The following is a 22,392-nucleotide window of genomic DNA, read 5'->3' as shown; positions in this document are numbered from 1 at the left end:
CCTTGTGTGTATATGTGCAAACACATGCACATGTATTTACACACACATTTGCATTGTGCATTGCTCTTGCTATACACGTGCCCACTAATGCATACATATATTTATGTCCATGTGTGTGTCCATTGTCTCTGCATAATCCCGCGCATTCTTCAACGTTGAAGTGCCATGGCAACGCACTGCGCGTGTGTACACACACATGCACACCGCATGCACATGCACAGCGTGCGTGTGTGCATGTGCTGCCTTTGTCATATTAGCTGCCCCAGCAAATAAAACTGAATCAAATGGAAAACAGGCAGATTAACAGCTACCTGTTTTTTTGTTGTTCCTTTTGTTGTTGCTGAGGCTGCCCCAGCAGCTACCCCAAGCCCACCCCTTCCCCGCGCCCCTGCCCGGCTTAGCTAAAAAAGAAAATGACGTCTAACTCGCCGGTCTCAGCTTTTGGCGTAGGCGTATAAAAGGCACCGATTTGACCGCCACAGCGCTGCCTATGTGTGTGCGTGCGCGTGTGTGTGTGTGTGTGCGCGCGCGCGTGGTCGTCTCTTCTAAATGTGTGTGTATGCGTGTGTGTGTGTGTGTGTATAAACTGGCATTGTTGCGACGCTGATTATAAAGCTTAACTATTTCCGTTGAAGAGCTGCTTAAAAAAGGATTTCCGAGTCTTCCAGTGAAGCAGCCACAGGGAGCACAGGGAGCACCTTGATGCCATCCTGGTGCTGGGGTTGCCACAAACAACTGGCTTTAGGCAGACTTTAAAGCAGCAACTACAATTCAGGTGCAGCCCACGTTAATTGGGTTTTTGTGGGCAATGCAAATGACTTGGGTTTTTTTTTTATTATTTATTTGTATAACTGCATTTTTGAGCGATTCATTCTAGATAGCGAGACATAAAAAAAGTAGGGATAAGTACGAGAAAATATATTTTCTAAAGATATAAAGATTCGAACATTTGTAGATTCTTGGCTCCTTTATAATTTACTTTATTCCTTCCGGCTCTCACACACACATGGCTTAAATTACACAATACCCTTTTTAGCTATTTTCAACGAGTTGAGTGTAAATGTACACCTCAAGCATACTTTGCGCCAAAGTTATAATGCCGCAACCAAGGCAAGGGTATCTTTACAAAACCAACGAAATGAAACCAAATTTTCAGCTTGAAGACCCAAAATGCCAACGTTAAATGAAATGCACAATAGATATGCCTTTGGGGACGACATATATATATGTATTCAAATTTGTGTGACACGCACCCACAAACACACACACACACACCCCTGCCCTTCTGACCCACATAAGACATACGCAAAGTGTGCCAAGCTCAGGCAGGGTAAATTTCAATCGCAGCCGCAAAGTATGCAATGGAAAATGTTAGGAAAAACTCACCTTGAGCAGCGTGAGAATCTTTTGGGATAGATCATAATCAAAATTCGAATATTTGGATCCACTCATATCGTAGATAAAAACAAGTCCCGCACGCTGCGTCTCCGTATCCTGCAGCGCACAGTCCAGCTGATAGACAATACCCTGTAATGTGGTCGTATGCGAGGCGCTCAGCGGACTGTGCCGATTGGCCGTAAAGAGCGCAATCGCCGCTCCGCTCGAAGTGCGCGCCGGCTAAGAACAAAAGATACAGATACAGATATAGATTCAGTTAGTTTGCTAGTCTGATCTTCTAGCCTAGTCTCGAGTGATACGCACCAGTATTGTAAATTTGCCCGTCTGCAGCTCGGAGCGCAACGGCTCTACACCTGCATCAATGTTATATAGGTATTCCCTCTGGCGGATCTGCTCATGCTGTTCATACAGGGACACGGCGCGTGGTATATCAAACTTACGGGCGTACAAGAACTTGACGGCCGTCGTGTGCGAGATGTGACGCCTAATGGGCAATGATGATGATGATGATGACGATATTGTTGTTGTTGATGGATTTAGTGTGTCTGGAGCGACTGTTGCTGTCGTTGTTGTCAGTTGTTGTTGCTGTTGTGTATTGATGTGAACGTGGAAATTGGATGTGCTGGCATTCGAGGAGGCGGCGGCTGTTGCTGCTGCTGCTGCTGCTTGGCTGCAGTTGGCGCCTAAATTGTTGCAGAGATCAATAAATTGTTTGACAGCCTGTGAAGTAGCATAAAATGAAATGACAACAATGGCAATTAGGCACTTCTGCTAAATAACATCAACAGCAAAAACAAATAAATAATTGAAAAATAAAGCGAGTTCCTAACGACAAAACGAGATCATATATGGTAAAAGGTAAATGAGAGAGTAGAGGTAAAAAAAACAACAGCTCTTCTGTTGTTCCCATTATAATAACAATATTCGATCCAAGATTTTGATCATAAGTTGATGTTATATTGATACATTAAATGGGTTTTAAGGCATGCTTCGAATTACTTAAAAAACTATGCTAAAGTAAGGGCTATTTTCTGCCATAAATAAGTCAAGATTTTCAAAGATTGATAATAATTTTATATATATTGTAAGGAATCAATGTTTATTAGATCTTAAAGTTATAGGTTTCATGGTTTTCTGTTAAATAAATTTCGATCATGGTGCAGGGTATTTACTAGTCGACCACTTTCCTTTAACTTCTCTATAAAACAATATCATTGAACAGCTGCCCCACTCAGAGAAGTTTGGGGAAAAACTAAGTAGACTTATTCTGCAAATATTTGTCATTTTAGTTAATTTGATTTTATCATTAGCATTAGCTAATAATTAGAGGGTATTTTTTTTAGTGTTCATTGTCATTGCCATATACAATTCAGCTGTATTAACCACTTGAGCCATGATTAATAGAGCCAATTGCAATTCGTGAAACTCACATGCATATGTATTGTCTTTTTAATGGGACATTACTTGCCCGATAAACAGCATTGGCTGAGCACACGATGACATTAGTATACTGGCTGAGAAATTACGCCATTGTGTGCAATTAGTAATGAAAATAATTGCCATGCGAGTCATTAATGGATTGATCAATTCGTATAGACCAAACGTTAGGCATATGGAGCCCGACCAGTTGCATTAACCTTGGTACTATTCAACTGGGCAAAGAGGTCAGAAGAGCCGATCCCAGCTAACAGCAGACAGCTGCGTGGCAAATCGAACTAATTACAATAGGTCTTAAGCTCATTTACAATCAACATTTCGCATGATGTTCTCAATCAAAAGGTAGGGTATCACGGGCTATGTGGGCCAGGTGTTCAGATGTGTCTCGCTTACGCCTGAGCAACACTTATCGCCTGGAAGATACATTGGCGATACACCATATTGTGTTCACAAACTAATACATTTGCCAAAGATACAACTCCCCTTGAACATTTCGGAAAAGCTCTATCTAGAAGTTATTTTCGAATCGTATTTGTAGTAAACTCTGGATAGCAATACATACATATTTAATTGCAGTACATGCATGCATAATTAATATGAAAATTAATGGGGGAGCAGAGCAATATTTGTTATCAAATATGATTTACTCGGAAACAATTTACAGTTCTTCATAAATTCGCAGATACACACATAATATGTTGATTAATTTGAAATAAACTGTTTCCGAGTAAAAGTTTACAGTTATTGCCAGAATTTCTCTTGCATACATACATACACACATATTGCCCCCCCCCTCCCCTTTTTATTGATTTCCTTAATCTTAACACACGCTCAATTGTGGGGCTTATCAATCGCAGGAATTGTCCCCCCCCCCCCCCTCCTATCCACATGCCCTATCAACCCCTTCACAAGCACTCAAACCGATAAGCTTATAGAATACTCGAGCACAGGTATATATACTTATACAAATATGGAAAAAAAAAGCTCAACAGCAGCAGAGCGAAAAAAAAAATGTTGTGAACAGCTGTCTAATTAGATTTTCTGAAAATCGGATAGTTTTCTGGAATTGGCAAGGGCATATGCCAAGGCAAATAAAACGGTTAAATGCAAATCCGATTCCAGTTGGCAAGGGGGGAGGGGGGGAGGGGATTTGCTGATTGGCCTCTTATACCGTTGCATGCGCAAACATTTCTTGGAAATGTATCAAAGTGGGGCTCAAGTGGACTAGAGCTGAATCTGAAGCGGCGTAATGTAATAATGTGTCTTCCGCACGAGCATTTTGCCAGGCAGCAGCATTGTCTCATTGGCTGGCTTTAATCCCCCCTACCCCCCACACTTGTGTGTCGTCACTTCCCACTTCCACTTCCTAATTCTATTTCGGGCTCCTAAGTTGGTTGGCTTTCATTCTTATGCGTTTTGCGATAGCTAATTAGATACTTGACATGCATTGCACGTTGGCGGCGGCCAATTTAACTCGCTTCTTCGGGAATTACAACGACGAGCGAGAGGGGAGCGCTGCGGTAGGGGGGGAGAGGTGAGTGTTTTGTTACCTAATCGCTGACGCCACCCACCTGTTCGCGGTTGCGTCGACGCTGATAGAGATGCACCATGTTGGAACACACACAGAGGCACACACAAAAACAAATACAAGAAAACAAAAAAAAAAGAAGAGGGCCACACTTTTATATACTCAATATATGTATATATATATATATCAGTAAATTGATAACTGTATCGGTATAGTATGCAGTTGGGGCTTTCCGTTTGTTTCTGTGGCGACACTCGAATTCGCGACACGACGCTTTCAAAGTTTCTTTCATTACTGAAACGGAAAAAAAGGCAGCACGCTGCGATCTAGCAGCAAATTAAACAACAAAGCGCACAGCAGAGTCACAACAGCAACAACAACAACAACAACAACAGCAGCAGCAGCAAGCAGAAGAACAAAAGCAACAAGGGAAACAACAACACAAAGCCAACTGCTGATAGCAAGCGGTTTGCTGCTGCGTCGACGCTGACGTCGAAGCGACGCGACGCGCCGCTGCTTTGATGACTATTTGCCGCTCCTGCTGCTGCTGCTGCTGCTGCTAGTGCTGCCCAGCCGAGTCATGTTAACGAACTTTATTGAACTGCATTGGGCTGCAGGGGTGTGTGTCGTGTCGTGTCGTGTTAGGGCGTGAGGGGGGCTGGGGCAGCCAAAAAGAACGAAACGAAAGAGCAGAGAAACGAACAGACAGACAGACAAACAGTTAAAAGACCGAAGGTTTGAATCGCTCGACAGGTACAATTCCAAGAAGCAAAGCTAACAACGCATGCGCCGCTTGGATTGGTCAAAAGCGTTACCGACGTCGGCGTCGCCGTCGTCGTTGGCGTTGACGTCGCTGCCCTAGCATGCCAACAATTTGAGTCATCCCGCTTCGCGTTTCGACTGTCCATATGTCATTGCTGCTGCATCGGTCGCAGTCGCAGTCGCCGTCGCCGTTGCCGTTGGCAGCGCTGTCGGCAGCGTGCACAGGAGGTTAGAGCATATGTGCGGTCATCGGCAATGATTACAGCTGCAGCGATACACTGTGCGAAATTCAGTTGAATATATACACTAGTGGTACATTTAATGAGCACACTCTCAAAACTCAAAAACACACAAAGGGCGTTCAAAATTATATATATGTAAACTGGAACTGTTCCGATTTTAAATATATATCCATACATATTTCTATATACATACATAGACATGTATGTATATTTATATATATGCATCTATTCCTTTCCTGCAATGGATAACTTGGATAAACTATAGACATCGGAGTTATTGTAGAATGCATTTAACTTGGTGAGGGACGTCGGAGCGAAGTCGAACAAAAAAACGATCTTTTTTTGGCCAATTATAGTACGTGAGCAGCTTGAGCATCATTGAGAACCTGGCAGAGACACGAACATGACGTCTGGAGAAAACAAGAAAACAATCTATCTGGCTGATGAAATGTTTTTCCACGTATTATGATAAACGCCAGTTAAATAAAATTGCTGACTTATACGAAATATTACGTAACTTTTCGAACAACAAAACGAAATGAACACATTTGGGAATAGCCAAGATTGCAGATTATATATTATATAAATTGAAGTCGAATTGTGTATGCCCTAGTATTTTCTTAAAGTGTAAGAAAAGAGGCGATCATTTTGACTGGCTGGCGGCGAGTGCGTCACCTTTTTTTCTGTGCCCATTGTTTCCACATAATATCAACACAGCCTCAGCGGTGGGTGTGGCAGATAAAGCGATGATGCATATACATAGCTTCGAGTGCCCGAAAGGCGAAACTGATAAAACTCTGATTAAACAGAAATGAGAAACCAATCAATTGGAATTCCCACAAACGATTCGAGAAGCGGCCTGCCATTGGCTAAGGTCGGCAACAGCTACATTTCCAAATGAAGATCGATTTCCGTATCTGATTCCAGCTGATCGCATGACGTCACATGCATACGGGCGGGTGTGCGTGTGTGTGTGTGTGTGTGAAATAAATGACTGTCGAATTTTAGTCAAGACTTTCACTTTAGGGAAGCTTTGCTAGAGTTTGAACAAGGCAACAATATGTGACTAACCCAAGTTGGTCACGCCCACGCATTGTGGTTGCCAACATACCCTCTAAAAAACTAAGAGTATATAACAAAAAGCAATCAATTTTTCAACTAAATTTAACTTACAAAATGAAGGTTCTTTAACATAAATGTATATGCAAGACTATTTTGTTTCAGGGTATCTTTTAGTCTGACACTATATTAACAAGAAACAATCCACTTTTCAACTAAATTTAACTCATAAAATGAAGTTTTATAACAAAAATGTACAGGCTAGAATATTTTGTTACAGGGTATCCTTTAGCCTGGCATTATATGTGAATTTCCTGGCATTTGCGGTCCCGCATAGCAAATAGAACCTGGAGCCTGGCCAAGACTTTGGCAATTCAGCAAGCTTATTTAGATAACGATTATTTATCGATTAAGATTACAATGTCCGGAACTTAAACTAGCCTAACTACCCTTAAACTATCCTAAACTAAACGAATTGAATAAATTTAGCCACTTTTAAAGTTGACTTCCCGACTTCGGAGTCTGGAAGAGTCAACTTTTTGTGACTTGTTGCTTTTCAGCAAATATGACAACAATTGTTGCTGGCCATGTTGCAATATATACATAAACAGAAAGGCCAAAATTGTTAAACAAATTTGTTAGAACAGTTCAGCAAATATTGTTGCTTAACTATAAGAGCAAGTGTGTGTGCGTGTGTGTGTGTGTGTGCTTGAGGAGCACAGCATTTCCGGCTGCGACGAGTAGCAGGCGGAACGTGCCTCAAATTATTGGCCATTAGAGCTCGGCGAGGCGAGTTAATAGAGCAACAAGTGAAACGTTTTTCCAACTCTTCCACTGGCGCTCATAACTGCGCATGCAAAGTAATAACAGCAGCAGCACCGATAAGCGAGAAGCGAGTAGCGAGAAGCAGCAAGAAGCACAAGAAGAAACATTTTAAAACTGTAAACCGCTTGGCAGCATACACGATTTTAACAGTTTGAAGGCGACGCCGACTGGCAGATACTCTGTATATATTGTTCATGCTGTTTTGCTGCACTTAACGCCTGTTGCTTCTCTAAATCTTCTCGCTGTTTGATGGTAAATTTCAAATAACTTCAGTGTTTCTCGAAGTTTTCAGAGCAAAAGTAATGATTACTATTGCAAATAGCTTCAGATGAATCTACAAATACAACTATCTACACAGTTTTGATGAAAATGGGGCAGAAACCATCCACATGGTAAAGTATCTACATGCTTAATCTCTTAAAATCTATGTTCTTCGTCTGTTCGAAGGAACTCTCATGCGAATATGCGGATATCAAATGTTATCATAAATTCAAATCAAATACATCTGTGCATACAACAAACTCAATATGTGCAGCTCGTATATCTCTTCTACGTTCTCATCAAGCACATATATACCCCTCAGTTTATGCATAGCTGTTGTGCAGGGTATACAATGAGAGAGCAACTGGAAATTGAAGTCGAAGACACGGTTGCATGACAGTTTCCAGTCTATAATGTTCTCTGATTCGAGCGCCCCTAGCACGGCCACAGTTACGTTTACATTAAATGGGACGAGGGTATCAAAATTAGCGGTTGCACACACACACAAACACAAGCATGTATGTATATTTATGTATATGTATATATGTTGATCAATGCAAAAGATCGTGTTCAATCAGCGATCGCATCGGCATCGATCAGCAATGAGCACACGTTTTATTTAGAAAATAGTGACTAATCAGTGAATATGATCGGAAACGAAACGCTAAACGTGATTGCAACAAGTGGAAGCGTTTTGGCCGGGCGTGCACGACTAGCCGCATACCCTGTAGCCACACTTGAACTTCCTTTTGAACACAAATGCCAAAACCAAACATAATTCCAGGAGATATTTTTAAGATAAGCTCGTTAATGCTCAACAATCTTATCGATATCGATGCCTATCGATTTGGTTGAAAAGCCGCAACTTATCGATTATTTGCTATAAAGTATAGAAATATACTTTATGGGTACAGAGCTGACTTCTGCAGTCTGTTGCTCACATTTGCAAAGTAAGTACAGTATGCCCCTTCTAACAATTTACAGGGTATAGCAAGGTAGGGAACAAATGAATGAATCTGGGCGATTAAGCAAATGCATGAATTGAATTGAATTGAATAAACATCGGGCTCCGTGTTATGTGTCGTCGGTTTTGGTTAATAATAGAAGGGTTCCAATTGAATGGATCAGCAGTCAGCTGGGTCAGAGTCAGCTCTGATCTACCCAGAGAGCGTGTTTAAATACATCAAATTTGATTGACTGACTGATTGTTGACTTTTAATGAGTGCACAATATGTTAATCTTATGTTCAAAAAGTCCCCTCCACGTCGAGAACGAATCGCTTTTCAGTATCTGCAGCCAACACATTTCAATCTCCTTCAATCTCTCAATCACTTTGCCAATTTTCAAGCCAATCAAGCCAGCTGGTTTCGCATGGATTTCAGAGCAATTTGTCTTGCCTGTGCCCCGAGCCAGGGAGTAGCATGCAGGATGCAGCATGCAGAATGCAGGATATTAATGGCAGATTGCCGCACTCAAAACCCACACCGAAACATCCGCTGTTTTGTGCTGGCCATTTGCCACAGTTTTCCACTGTTGGATTCTGCAGCAGCAGCAACCGGAAATGGACGCCGGTCGCATTATGCGTAGCCAATGGGAAGGGGGAGCTGGGGCAAACACTTTCGCATAAAAATATGCTCTTGAAAGCACATTTAATATGCTTCCGCTTTGTGCGCAGTCGCGTGCAGATTGAAAAGCCAAAGCTGGATGGGCACAGAAGAAGGGGCAAGGCAAATCCAACAACTGGAGCTCGCCAGAGCATTGGAACTGGGCTCTGGCATTGCCAATTGTTAGCCAGGCCCCGCTCGCCTCGCCCCTTTCGACTCAGTCTCATTTGCATATGAACAGCAATTTGAAATAAATTCAATTTGTTGCCCTCACCTCGCGCCGTCCACGAATATTGGATACACTCTCGCCAACGATAAACAACTTGTCGATTGAATACATCACAGTTGACAATCACATTCAGCGTCAGTCTTTTGATTGACAGCCGCGCAGCCAACTTCACTTCGTAACAGAATAGGTCTGGCAACGCCATATTGCCTTAACACGCTAACAGAGACAGTAACAAAAAAAAGGCTAAAAGCTTTTTTGAGCGCAAGCCCAAGCTATTTATGTTTTTTTTTTCTTTAATCAAATCATTTTAACTAAATACATATATGATTTGGTTCGGGCTTAAGTTCGACTGGTTTTTTTTTCGGAAACTTTATTATTGTTAATTAAATTAAATAGATTAAAACCAAATTCATTTACTTCCATTTGCTGTTATACTATCGCAAGAGTATTTAATCTGCGGCAAAGAAAACTTTCTGCTTTGAATTATGTAAATTCGTTTTCACGACAAGAAACACGAATTCAATAGGGAAAGATCTTGAGTAGATAGTTTTTGCCATGGTTAAGCCTGAACAAAAGGCTTTAACTTAGGTCAGGACTTAACTGCCAGCTCAGGCAATCGCAATTGAAGCGAACCATTCAAATTCTATTAAGAAGTCAAGCTCATGATTTTATCAACAAAATTGGTAACTACATTTTAGTATATATAGAAAACTAGTTAGTTAATATAGAGTATAAAAATCGAACAGCTAAAGAGTAGCTTGCAGCAGTCGAAAAAATCGCATTGCCAAAGATTTATCTAGGCGATGAACTTTAACCCAACTTTTTATCTACTGTTTAGATACAAATAACAGCAGATATATTCCGACTGTGCAATACGCTGTTTACAGTGGTGGTAAAAGCGGAAGACAGGTAGACAGCTGCACATTCTTGTTTATGGGCATGGAAAATTCCGTATAAAAGTAAGCTGACATTTATTAACATAACATACTCTTAAGTGCAAGGCAATTAACAGAGTTGCAAAATTGTTAAAGTTCCGACATGTGTGCGAGTGTGTGTGTGCCTATGTCATTAATTTGCATATACTGCAAACCGCTAACATGAGTTTAACATAACATGATATTGACAATAATGTAATGTAATGCAGCGTACAAAGAATGATACTTAATCGGACAGATTGCTAACATGGGTTTAACATAACATGTTAATGACAATAATGTAAACAAACCATTGGATTGAAAATAGTGAAACAAGTGTTATACTTAATCGGACAGATCGTTAACATTGGTTTAACATAATCTGTTATGGACAATATAATAATGTAATGTAGTGTGCAAAGAATGATACTTAATCGTTACTTAAAATAAAATATTTATTCGGACAAAGCAAACGACTACTAAACCAACATGCTCATTTCACATTGTGAACAGTGTATTAAAACAAATAAACTTGCTACCTAGCATATAACACAGCTTTCTCAAGCTTGGAGCTATTAGCTTTCAGGGCGTCACTGCGCTATTAACAGATACATATGTACATATACACACACACACACACACATGAAGCATTATTCTAAAGAAGAATAGATAAAGGTAGCGAAGACAACTGGAATCAAACTGAAAGTCAGGCGTCGGGTCTCTGCAGCTGACAGCTCAGTTGAGGTGAGCTAAAGAAAGGTAAAGAGTAAACGCGAACAGAAACTGATGAAGCGCGTCTATAAATAGCGCAACAAAAACACGCCTGGCGAGTGCATCTGCAATTGATGGGTGCGAGCAAAGCACACGACAAGCTAAAGTCAAAGTCAAAGAGACTGACAAGCACAGCAGGGTTGCAAAACCGAAAGGGCTAGGCACTGGGGGAGGGGGACGAGGGACGGCACAGCGGGCACGCACAAAAGCCGCAGTCGTTTAATAGCCAATCAACCTGGGCAATGCCCAAGTAGAGTTAACTGAGACAAGACTTTGATTATCAATTAATTTTAGATACGAGCTCTTAAAGTGTAAGAGTCAAAAATGCCATAATCAAAGGAGTGAAAGTAAGAGTAAGCACTTTAGTTAAAACAATTAAGAGTAGAATATGCTTATCAGAAATTGAACATAGTTAAGAGAGTAGAGCAGAGAGTTAGCATCTTGGCAATTGCAATGAACACAAATTTAATTGAAGCTTTTAGGTATAACAGCGAAATGTTGAATATATGTTTAGCATATTCTAACACAAAGTACGATTAAACAGTGTTAAGAGAGCCAAGGAGAGTGAGGAGCACACCAATGTTAGTCAAATTTTGAATTTGAAGTTTTAAGAGTGCAAGAGAGAAAGGGTAAGCACCTTGGCAATGCACATGAACAGGCGCCGATGGCAGCTGCTCTCTTTGGCATAAGCATAATCGTGGTCTGCTCCTGGTTTATCCTTGCTTTGCGGCGGCTGATGCATTTTGTTGAGCACGTTCTCATTTATAACACACTTTTCACATAGAACAAAACCAAACCGTATAACAATGCCATAAAACAAAGGCACATTATTGATCAGCAGTAGATGCACAATAAATTCTGATTTATATTTATGATTTACAGTTTCTCAGTATATAGCGCAAAAAAAAAAATAAGAAAAAACACGCGCGCGCGCTTTAGCCACAGCCAAGAGACAAGATGAACAACGCGACGCGGCTGCGACGACGACGACGACTGATGGGGCCAGCAGCAGGCAGCAGCACAGTTGTCCGCCAGCGAACAACAAACGGGCAGGCAGGCAGGCATAGTTAGCAGCGCAGCGCAGCGCAAACAGAGCGCACGGCGCAGCAGCAGTGGCAGAGCTTCCAGCCCAAGTGAGTGCGCCGACGCAGCAGCCCGCCCCATTACATGCTTTTGTTGGGCCTGCTGCTGCTGCCACTGACACAGTTCAATGTCAACTAGCGAGAGTCCGATCAAGAAAGAGAGAGAGAGAGCGAGAGCGAGAAACAGCTAAGGCTGCAAATGTTAAGCTAAGGATAAACAATGTCTGTTAGCTAACAGCTGTTATTTGTAGAAATTCTATATTATTTATGCTCTCAACAGTGCAGAGAGTGGAACCAAAAATGAATCCAAATTAAGCTCATTTGCGCGAAATGAAGTGCGCATTTGACGAGTCAAAAGTCAAGCACACGCCTCGCTGAGCAGCTTTTGTGCTTAATTTTAATTTACGGTAGGTACACAGTCTGTCTCTTTCTCTCTTCTATACTTTCCTCTATCTCATGCGTCAGACGCTTTATTTTATGACTTCTTATGAAAGTGTTAAGAAATTTCGCCGTCTAAACGGAGAAAAATTTCACCCGCCGTTGGCAGCAGCTGCTGTTGTTGTTGTTGTTGTTGTCAGTGTCTGGTCTGGTTCGGATTGGTTTTCTACAATTTGTGCATGATTATTGCTATTATTATTATGCTTTCTTACAGCCACATCGATTATTTAAACAAAACGCCAGCCTTAAGCAGACGTGGGGCGTGACATTGACACTAGACAAAGGCTGCGGCATCACGCGTCGCTGCCGCTGCTGCTGCCGCTGCCGCTGCCACTGCATGTATATATCAAGCTTAAAACTTTCTTTTTAATGTTTTTTCTTTTATTGTTGTGGAGGCCAGCGTTCAAAATATATATGTTTAAGAAATGAGTATTTACATATGTGTATAGCCAGAAATCCGCATCAAAAAGAAATCACAAATTTATGTTTTTCTCCTCATGAGATAAATAATAGTTTTGCTGCAGCCCTGGAACTAAAGCCCAATCAAGTTGAAACAACAACAACAGCAGCAGCAGAGAGCGCGCATCCATCCCGTAACAGCCCACTTAGAAAGTGATCCAAATGGGATTAGTGAAGCCTCTTTCGTGCAGCTCGCTCTGCTTACGCAACTTAAGAGAGCACACGATGATGTGACATTTTGTGACCGAGATGCCGTTGCGCTAAAACGTGACCAACAGCAAAGCATCCAAAAGCATTCAGCTGTTCGCGCTGCTGCGCTAGATCTGGTCAAAGAGTATTATGCAAGTGTTTACAGTACTCGGCGGAGTTTGATTGGTGGGTTTTGCGCGAATTCAACTCCTGCCGGTTTCTGTTGCTATGCAAATACAATAAGCTTTAAGAGAGTTGCAACTGACGAGAGAGAGAAAGAGAGAGAATCTGTACAGAAAAAGCTAAATTGCCGAGAACACAAGACGACCCCCCAGCCCCTTGGCATATAACAGTTGAAGTTTTAATTAAATTCGAACACACAAAAAGCTCTGGTAATGGCATTGTATGTGCATGGAAATAACGGTTATTTGTAAGCACTGGGCAAAATGCCAGCTTTGAAAGCAAAGCAGAGCGGCAATAATAGTAATAAGAGCAGCCGCAGCAGCAAAGGCAAATGTTGCTTTTTAATTATCAGAGATGGCAAAATATAAAAAAACGGACCAAATGTAGGGCGAGAGACAAAAATAAAAGCTCTTCTCTACATGCATGCATGTATGTCTGTCTGTGAAGTTAGATGGATAGAAAATGAAAGAAAAAAAAATAATAATAATAATAAAAAAAAACTCATTTCTTTTCACAATGTAAATCGGTCAAACCAATCAAAAAGACAGAGTAAAAATCTCAGCGACAACAACAACAACAATGGCCACTAGCAAGGCCTGTCCGGCGATATTATCAATGCTCTATCAGAGTTCTTTCAACTTGGCTTGAACAACATACATATTTGCAACAATTTTTGAAAGCCAGCCCTACGGCAATTTGGAAAGCGCCTCACATACATATGACTGAAGATGAGACTGACCCCAAAGTAATCACAAACAAAATGCAATTGAAAAAAAAAGAAGAATATTGCAACCAAGACTTGAGCACGCCGCAATGGATAAGAGATGGCGGATGACAGCAGCAGCAGCGGCAGCAGCAGCAGCGGCAGCCGCGACAGCGGAAATAAAACGTCAAACAAAGGCACCGCTGCTGCTGTTGTTGTTGCTGTTGTTGCTGCGGCTGCTGTTAAAGCCGCTGTTAGAAATAACAACAACAATAACAGCGTGCCAAAAGAACGCAGATGAGCTGAACTTTTAACAGCGCTCACTGAGCGAGCGAATCGAGGTAAAAAGTAGACACCAAAAAAAGTAAGCTTGCGCGTGTCGAAGTTCAAATACCCTTACTTTTCTTATCCATTTGCTGACGCTTGAATTGAATAAATGATTGGCCGACTGAAGTGAGTGCTTGATTGATTGACTGATTGATGTCTGATCAATCTACAGCGCAAGCCGTTAAAGCTAGGAAGCTGTAGTTTGTACCGAAGTTACGAAGTTACACGCCCCTTCCAGATGGGGTCAAAGTGGGTCAATGTTTAGCCGAGTGTTTTGCTATAGGTAATCGGCAAACAAATGCTAATTGTGCATTTTAATAGTAAGACAGCGTTCCGTGACAAGGCCAAAATACCCGAATCCTAGGGTATACACTAAGCAACGACAGCTCGAGCGGCAAAAGCAACGGCGATAAAGCGCCCGTCTAGAAGAAGAAAGCGTTGCGGAAGCAGCAGCAGCAACAGCCCACGAGGGTCTCGAAGTCTGAGGGCCTCGAGCCACTCGGCCGGTCGGTCACATATGGAGTTCAACAACCTGCGATTGGAATAAATACGCAACAGCAGGGTAAAAGAATAATACGAAAAGAACAACAAAAAAAAAAGCATAATAATTTCTAGAAATTTGTTTGCTCTATCTTAATTAAGCACAAATAAAATGGAAGCCAAGTCGTTGCACTAAACTCCCAACAGCTCCACAAGAAGCTGCCGTCACACAGGATTGTGCATTGACCCAGTTGCGGGCAGCGTATTTGATAACAGTTTCCAGCCACAATTGATTTTACAAAAAAAAAACCATCGATAAATCAAATTTTGAATAAAGCTCGCATTCAACATAGAAAAAGCTTTCAATAAATCTGCGAAGCTTACTAGCATAATCTCAAGATAATCGTTTTATCACATTTTAAACTCTATACTGATTGATTGATTAACTGATTGATTGACTGATTGACTGATTGATTGATGATCAACGCACAGAGCTTGGAAGCTGAAAAGCTCACTGTAGTTATGTGCTGGAGTGCTTTTGGGATTTCCACCCGCAAATGTGAAAAAAGCGTGAAAAACATTTGCACTTTTGTTTAACAACATCCGAACGGCCTCAAACTCACTTTCAAAGATCTTTGTTGAAATTCATTTAAGTGTTGTCTCACGCATTTCGGAAAATCCATCCCTTCTTGGTGGAAATGGTTCAGGTTCATTTCTAAGAATCTTTATGAAAAATCATTTGAGACGTGTTGCCCATTGTTTTTGCCGATTTTGTTTGACCTACATAAAAACCTAATGAATACATGTTTCTGCATGTTTGGGTAAGTAGAGTTCTAGTTAGAACGGGCGGAATTACATTTTTCACGGGCGGAAACTGGGTGAAAATGTAAAAGCTTGACGGATATAACAAAAACAGATGACAAGTGGAAAGAGTCTGGCGAGTCATAAATTGAGTTGCGCCATAAAATAAATATTATGAGACATTCAGCTTAAAAGACATTCGAAAAATTACAATTGCGCGGCTTTATATAAAAAGTATTCAGGGCAAATTTCGCAAATTCAATATATTTCATTTATAAATCGTCCTAGACCTGGAATTGGCATATATGAAAGTTTCCTGAATGCGTGATATACAAGTTTAATTAACTTTAACCCAAAAAAGGCATATTAAACACAAAAAGAAAATGTGCACAAATAGCGAAAATATTTCGACTCCGTCGGGAAAGTACAACGCAATAGCCACAAATGAATATATATATAGGCTATATATATATTGGCTTGCATTGTGTGCTTCGACGATAGAAGAAGAGAGAAAACATTTTATATTAAAAGGGTTCGGTTTGTGCCATTTCTGTGCGTTCCATTTACAGATACGCTGCCACCACAATGCAAAGTCCATTTGCTATGTCAACTGTTTTGACAAAATTGGCAGCATATGCTTTATCTAATAATTCATATAACTCGGCTCATTTTCAGCCAAAATCTTCTTTTTATAATATAAAAAATATTGAAAATTTTAAGTTTTAAGCAAAATCTGGTATCTGGAAGAGAGTTGATTCGAACCATGAATTGAACCAGTGACTTTTTTTTGTTTGGGTTCGCAGCTCTGACATGGAAAAAACTCAAGAAAACTTTTATAGGTTTCCTACAGTTCCTGAAAAATGCTTTAAGCAAGCGAATAACAATACGTATTTAACAAGGAATTCGAACAAGACTTTCACTGAAATTCTGTTTAATTCAAATATTTAACGAATTTCCTCTTAAAATCAATTTATATCTATTGCTTTGACCAATTTGTATGCGGACTGTAGAGTATTGCGGTATTCGTTGTAGTGTACGTTGTTTGCATTTTGGTTCAATTTCGCTTGTTTATTTTTGAATACTTCGTCTAGGTGGAGTGACTAAGCATTTAGGCCCTGGGCGATGGGCGCGGAGTGCTGAGTGCTGAGCGCAGCGTCTTAGCCCCCAGACAGACCCGGAATGGGGCTCCGCTTTTTTGGCTTGGGGTTTAAGGCCCAGCAACAGGGGCGTCAGCAGAGGGGGCGGGCGGAGGGGGGGCCTGCGCTTTGGTCGGGTGGTTGCTGTTCCATTTTGCTGCCTTCACAGTGTGTGTGAGTGTGTGTGTGTGTGTGTGATAGCGACGGCCGCAGCGTGCTGACCTATTTTCAACTACACACACACAAAGACACACACAACCACACACTCAAGCATGTGTGTGTGTGTGTTTGCTGCACATCGCATTTTGTTTATACTCTGTTCATTTAGTGGAACAGAGTATACGGGATTTGGCACGACATGCAATTTGCGTAGTTTCAGTAAGGTTAAAACCAGGGCTGCATATCAGCAAAAGTGATGTCGCAGGTTTCGGTTCGTACATTGAACCAGCTGCCTGCCTTAAGGTTCTTTTCTCGAAGCTGCTTGAAGCCCTCATTTGTCAAATTTTGTTTGCCAAAACTCTGGCACAAGTAAACCTTTTTTTTATTTGAAGTTTTGAAGAAATGAAGAAGAAATCTAGTTAGACTCTAGTAAACTGGTTCCAGCAACTGGTTCGGTTCATAGTAAGACATTAATTGGAATTCTCGACTCGAACCGACTCGGTTCAAAACTGATTTGCAGCCTTGATGCAATTACATTTGCATTACTTTCCACACCCGCAAATTTATAGAGTTAATAAACTATCATTTTTATAGTCTCAGTTTTAAGCTCTTTGCCTTTTAGCTACTGTTACGCTGTGAACAGAGTATTTGGCAGTCGGGCTGTTGATGGAATAAATATATATAAGTATATGGAAATATGAATTTTATTTGTGCCTTTCATAAAACTTATTGTTGTTATCTGAAAGCAGCTCGAGGGCTTAATCAACGCAAATGAGGAAAACAGTCAGTCAGTCAGTCAATCAGTCAGAAGCCGCAGCAAAAGGCAAGCGAAATGAAAAGTGGTCGCAGCAACAGGCTGACAAAAAATAGTCGACTCAAAGAGACGAAGAGATACCCTGTAAACAGCTGGCAGCTGCCGCAATATACACACGATTTGACTTCTATATCACGTTCCGAAGAAAAGGTGATATATTTCTAGTCTGTGTATATTCTAGTTGCCGCAATCTCTGAGATATGCTGCTAGGACTCGATAGTTATCGATCTTAATGTATGGAAGGGAGTTCCTGCTCAGATCGTCCCATACATATATATACATACATGCCTTGCTTTCTTTAGTCTGTAACATGCATTCGCACAAAACCAGTCAGCCCCTATATCTACTTTCTCTGGCTGCGGGGTATAAAAAGTGCATTACACCCGCCAACCCCACCACCCCTCAGTTAACGACGGCACGACCCTTAGCTGCGCACACCCTCACCCCGGGTGCCAAAAAGGTTATTGTACTTTTTCTGGCTGCCCCATTGTGTGGCAGCATTGGGGTTCAGAGTCCGGGCACAAGGATAAACAACCAGTAAATGCAATGGGACACAGATATTTCATAACAACACACACACACACACACACACGCGCGCGCACACACACAGCTAGGGGCTGCCTCTTTTTATGAGCAATTTGATTTATTCAGCAAGCCTTAACGAACATGCAACACAACAATACGCTACGCAATTGCAGTTCAAGTGAAATCAATTATGCATACAAAATATACACAAATTGTGCAATAACAAACTACATATAAAAGCGTGCATATATCCATATCCATATTGTTATTGAACTCTTATACAATCCACTTGATGTAATATGTGCGGGTATATTATTGATATATTTTACCAAAAATATATAAATATCTGACGAATTTCATTTAAAAACAAAACGGTTTCAATGTGTTCAACAACCGAACTGGTTCATGCTCGGAACTTCTCAATTTTTAAAAAGGGAACCATATTTCTTTTCGAAAACATGAAAATACAAAACTTTTGAGCGAATTCTGTCAATATTTTTCTAAGTATTTATGCCCTGGATTTGACCAAAGCTTGAACTAGGCCCTGGATATTTGGATTTTATAAAACCATACCTATAAAAAGTCGCTGGACAACTTTTGAAGCTTGCAACCCTGATAAATACAACCATGTGTAGCAAAAGAGTATTCTGAATTGGTAACATTTGTAAAAAAAAAGGAGTTAATTAAATGTTTTGATTCAAAAACTTAAATACTAACCTATGTTGCATAAACGTACGATCATACTGACAAAAAATAGACGTACCTCAATTTTAGAAGACAGCTTGAGATCGCAGGGTATACAAATATGGAATTTAGAGTGCTCGACTCGAAAGATACCCTTTACCATTGCGTCTAGCTCTAAAACAGAACTTAGCTTCTAAAACACACACATATATATATATACAAAAATTTAACTAATATAAACACATTCCCTTAAAAAAGAAATCAAGGGGTTAAACGCCTTCTGGAAATCTAAAGGAAAACAGTTGTATGAAACTTGTTTGTTTTCCGATCAGGTTCAAAATTATATTCAAAAATGTATTTAAAACATATTTCATACTTTTCGGAATGGGTGAAAGTAGCAGCAAAAAAAACTTCCAATGAACTAAGAAAATATGTCAACGATTTTAAACGATTGTTTATAATATTATGCTATTATTTAAATGTTATAAACCAGAAAAAAACTACTATTATGTCTTGACTATGCTGATCTACATACAATTGTTAATACAACAAGTAAGAGGTTCTAGTCGGGAGCTCCCGACTACGGGATACCCTGAATCCTCTTCTTCTTCACCAAATATGTGCACTATTCTAGAAGCTTAATGTCAAGTTTGGCGACTCTAGCTCTTAATATTTGCCAAAATTGCTCAAAAAACAGGATTTCGATATAGATTTTTATCGATTACTTGGAAACGGGGCACGTTATCGAATATCGGAAACAAACTCGATCTGCGCGGACACTAGGAGGACCTACAGCCAAAACTTCTCTAGCTCTTAAAGGTTCTGAGATCCTTGAGGTCATACAGACGGACGGAGGGACATGGCTAGATCGACTCGGCTGTTAATGCTGATCAAGAATATATATATTTTAAGGGGTCGCAGAGGCTTCCTTCTGCCTGTCACATACATTTGCACAAATACCTTTTTACCCTTTTTACCCATTTTTAATGAACGACTCAACTGACTGTTCCAATAGGGATATATGCATGTATATTAGAATAAATCCAACCTATCGAGTGCAAATGCTGAGCGTATTTCAAAAGATCAACATTTAACTTGAAGATAAACTTAATATATGTATGCATATACACTGCGTGTGGTAGAGTATATACATATGTACACACACAGGCGAGTAGATAAACAAATTGGCTGGGGAATAAATGAATGAATGAAATGCGCTCTAAACAAATTCGCAAATAAGTGGAAAATTGCGTAGATTTTACTTTGAAATTGGGCAGATTAAAATAACAAAATAAAAAAATCACCAAAATTCCGGCGAAACGGATTCAATTGAAGGCACTTCAATGGAACAGAACCTAAATGGACGCATTGGCGCCTTCGGAAAATAGGTAAACAATATATAAACAAAATGCGCATCAATAATACACAAAAGTTTGTCTGCCCTGGACCAGGTAGGGCTACATGTATGCGCATGTGTGTGTGTGTGTGTGCGCATGTGTGTGTGGCTATGGTGTGAATATCGTGTGCACGTTGGAATTTCAAGCAGCTTCGTGCAAGGTCGGCAACACTGCCCATTACAGTTACAATAACTGGCGCCTCTGCTCGTCGCTGATGCGATTAAGCAAACAATGAACTCTGCGTCAGCTGGAGGAAGTCTATTTTGAGCATGCAAGCGAGCGGGTGCAGGGAACACAGGGGAGGGGGGAAGACGGGCAAGAGGACCAGAGATCTGTATAGATTTGCACTAACTGTAAACTGGTTTGGCGAGCGCTCATCATCTAACAGGCAGTGTAAAATGCAAGAGCAGCAACAACAACAACAACCAAAAGTGCAGCCAACGGAAATCACTTTCCCTACTAAATGCAGCGCGAGCGAGAAATTAACAGCGATAATAACAGCAACGATTTACCACGGCGTAACAGAGTGAGAGAGCAAGATCAACGGCATGAACGTGTGGCGTTTGTTGTTGCAACCACTTGCTACACCACGCAAAGCAAAGCAATACAAGCACAAACACACACACACACACATACACGCACACGCACACACTCACACAACAAACGCACACTTTAGCTTCCACTTCCCCACGCGAGTTGTTTTTGTTTTTTTGGTTGTGTTGTTATTGTCTGATAACACCGATTGCACAGTGGGCGACTGTAAAGGAATGTATTGCTTTGCATCGTGGGCCCCGCTGTTGTGATTTTTATTTGTAAATAGCACGTGCTAGCATATTTCACACACACACACACACACATTTAAGAATGTACACAGTTTTTTGCAATCGCCGAACACCGCAACAGATTTTGATGAAACACATTGCAATACACGCTTAATACACTACACACACACACACAAACGAGTGCACGCACACCCACAGACACACACGCACAGTTGAGAACACGCACGCAATTCGTGTCGTTGTTTATTGTTGCTCTGCTGCATTTACACACATCATTTTGCACTGTTTTAGGGCGTGTGTCATTTTGTTACTAGCATATATGTATCTATCCAATTGGTTCAACAATTCTCATTTTGTACACTTACAAATTCTTGGTCTTGTTGTTCAACCGCTACCTCCGACGCCATTTTACGAATGTGAAACAGTATCGGCGATTCGTATTCACCACACGAACAGCTGTTTTGCGCGCTAAGTTGGCTGCGAACGCATACGTCAATCGCGTTAAGTTGGCTGCGAGTAAGAACTTGATCCACTGTGATGCAAGTACTATCGATTAATCAACAATACGATCGATCAATCTGATCCTATTGAAGTCTACATAAAGACAAATTTACAAGACTTACCTCTAATTTTCTTTATAAAATATGTAATATCGAAAACAAATAATTGAGCGACATAAAGTAATAGCAACCTTCGAAGCTGATTTATATGTATACCAAAAATGAACAAATCTAACAGCCGCTCATTTTATGACTACAATAATTACACCCTGCGCTGTTATATATTACCAATTCCGATAAAATCGATACAAATATGATAAGACATATATATTTTCACACAACAAAAATTTCGCACGCTTACAAATTTTCATTTCTAATTAATTACGTGCTCAATTCGTAACATTCTCATCAGAAAACCGTTAATTAACATAATGTTAAGCTTGTGAAGCATCTGAAAAATAAAACATACATATGATCCTATTTACGAAATTGGTTACCAATATTATATTATCTTAAGTTAAATTAGTTTTTATATAAGTTTGATGTATGAATTAATCTTGAGAATAACTATTGCGAAGCGAATAAACCACTCGCAAGTTGTTTTTTTTAGCCGACATGAATGTAATAAAAAATAAGTTTCAATTAATTGCTATATAAAAATTCCAGTTTATATATACGGATAAATTCAGGTAATTAGCAATGC

The 22,392-nt window shown here is 40.5% G+C and overlaps 1 protein-coding gene across 2 annotated transcripts in view; it reads right to left on the bottom strand.

The window, feature by feature from the left end:
* The window catches only part of LOC115767844 (tyrosine-protein phosphatase non-receptor type 9), a 38,492-nt gene extending 16,869 nt beyond the window's left edge, over positions 1 to 21,623 (bottom strand). The window contains exons 1-3 of one of the 2 annotated variants that reach the window (XM_030712192.1): positions 21,555 to 21,623; positions 1,702 to 2,118; positions 1,387 to 1,617 (exon numbers count right to left, since the gene is read on the bottom strand). In XM_030712192.1, the coding sequence (XP_030568052.1) occupies positions 1,387 to 1,617; positions 1,702 to 2,118; positions 21,555 to 21,596 (690 nt within the window). In that variant the 5' untranslated portion in view covers positions 21,597 to 21,623. Of the gene's footprint in view, positions 1 to 1,386; positions 1,618 to 1,701; positions 2,119 to 4,406; positions 4,466 to 21,554 lie in introns of those variants that run through there. The other variant, XM_030712193.1, reaches the window with a different exon arrangement.
* Positions 21,624 to 22,392: the final 769 nt, after the last annotated feature.

Source organism: Drosophila novamexicana, unplaced genomic scaffold, assembly GCF_003285875.2.
Source record: "Drosophila novamexicana strain 15010-1031.04,08,12 unplaced genomic scaffold, DnovRS2.1 tig00001466-arrow-arrow-pilon, whole genome shotgun sequence".
NCBI lineage: Eukaryota > Metazoa > Arthropoda > Insecta > Diptera > Drosophilidae > Drosophila > Drosophila novamexicana.
The sequence above is the reverse complement of the archived record's forward strand: the minus strand, read 5'-3'. Positions and strand labels throughout refer to the sequence as shown.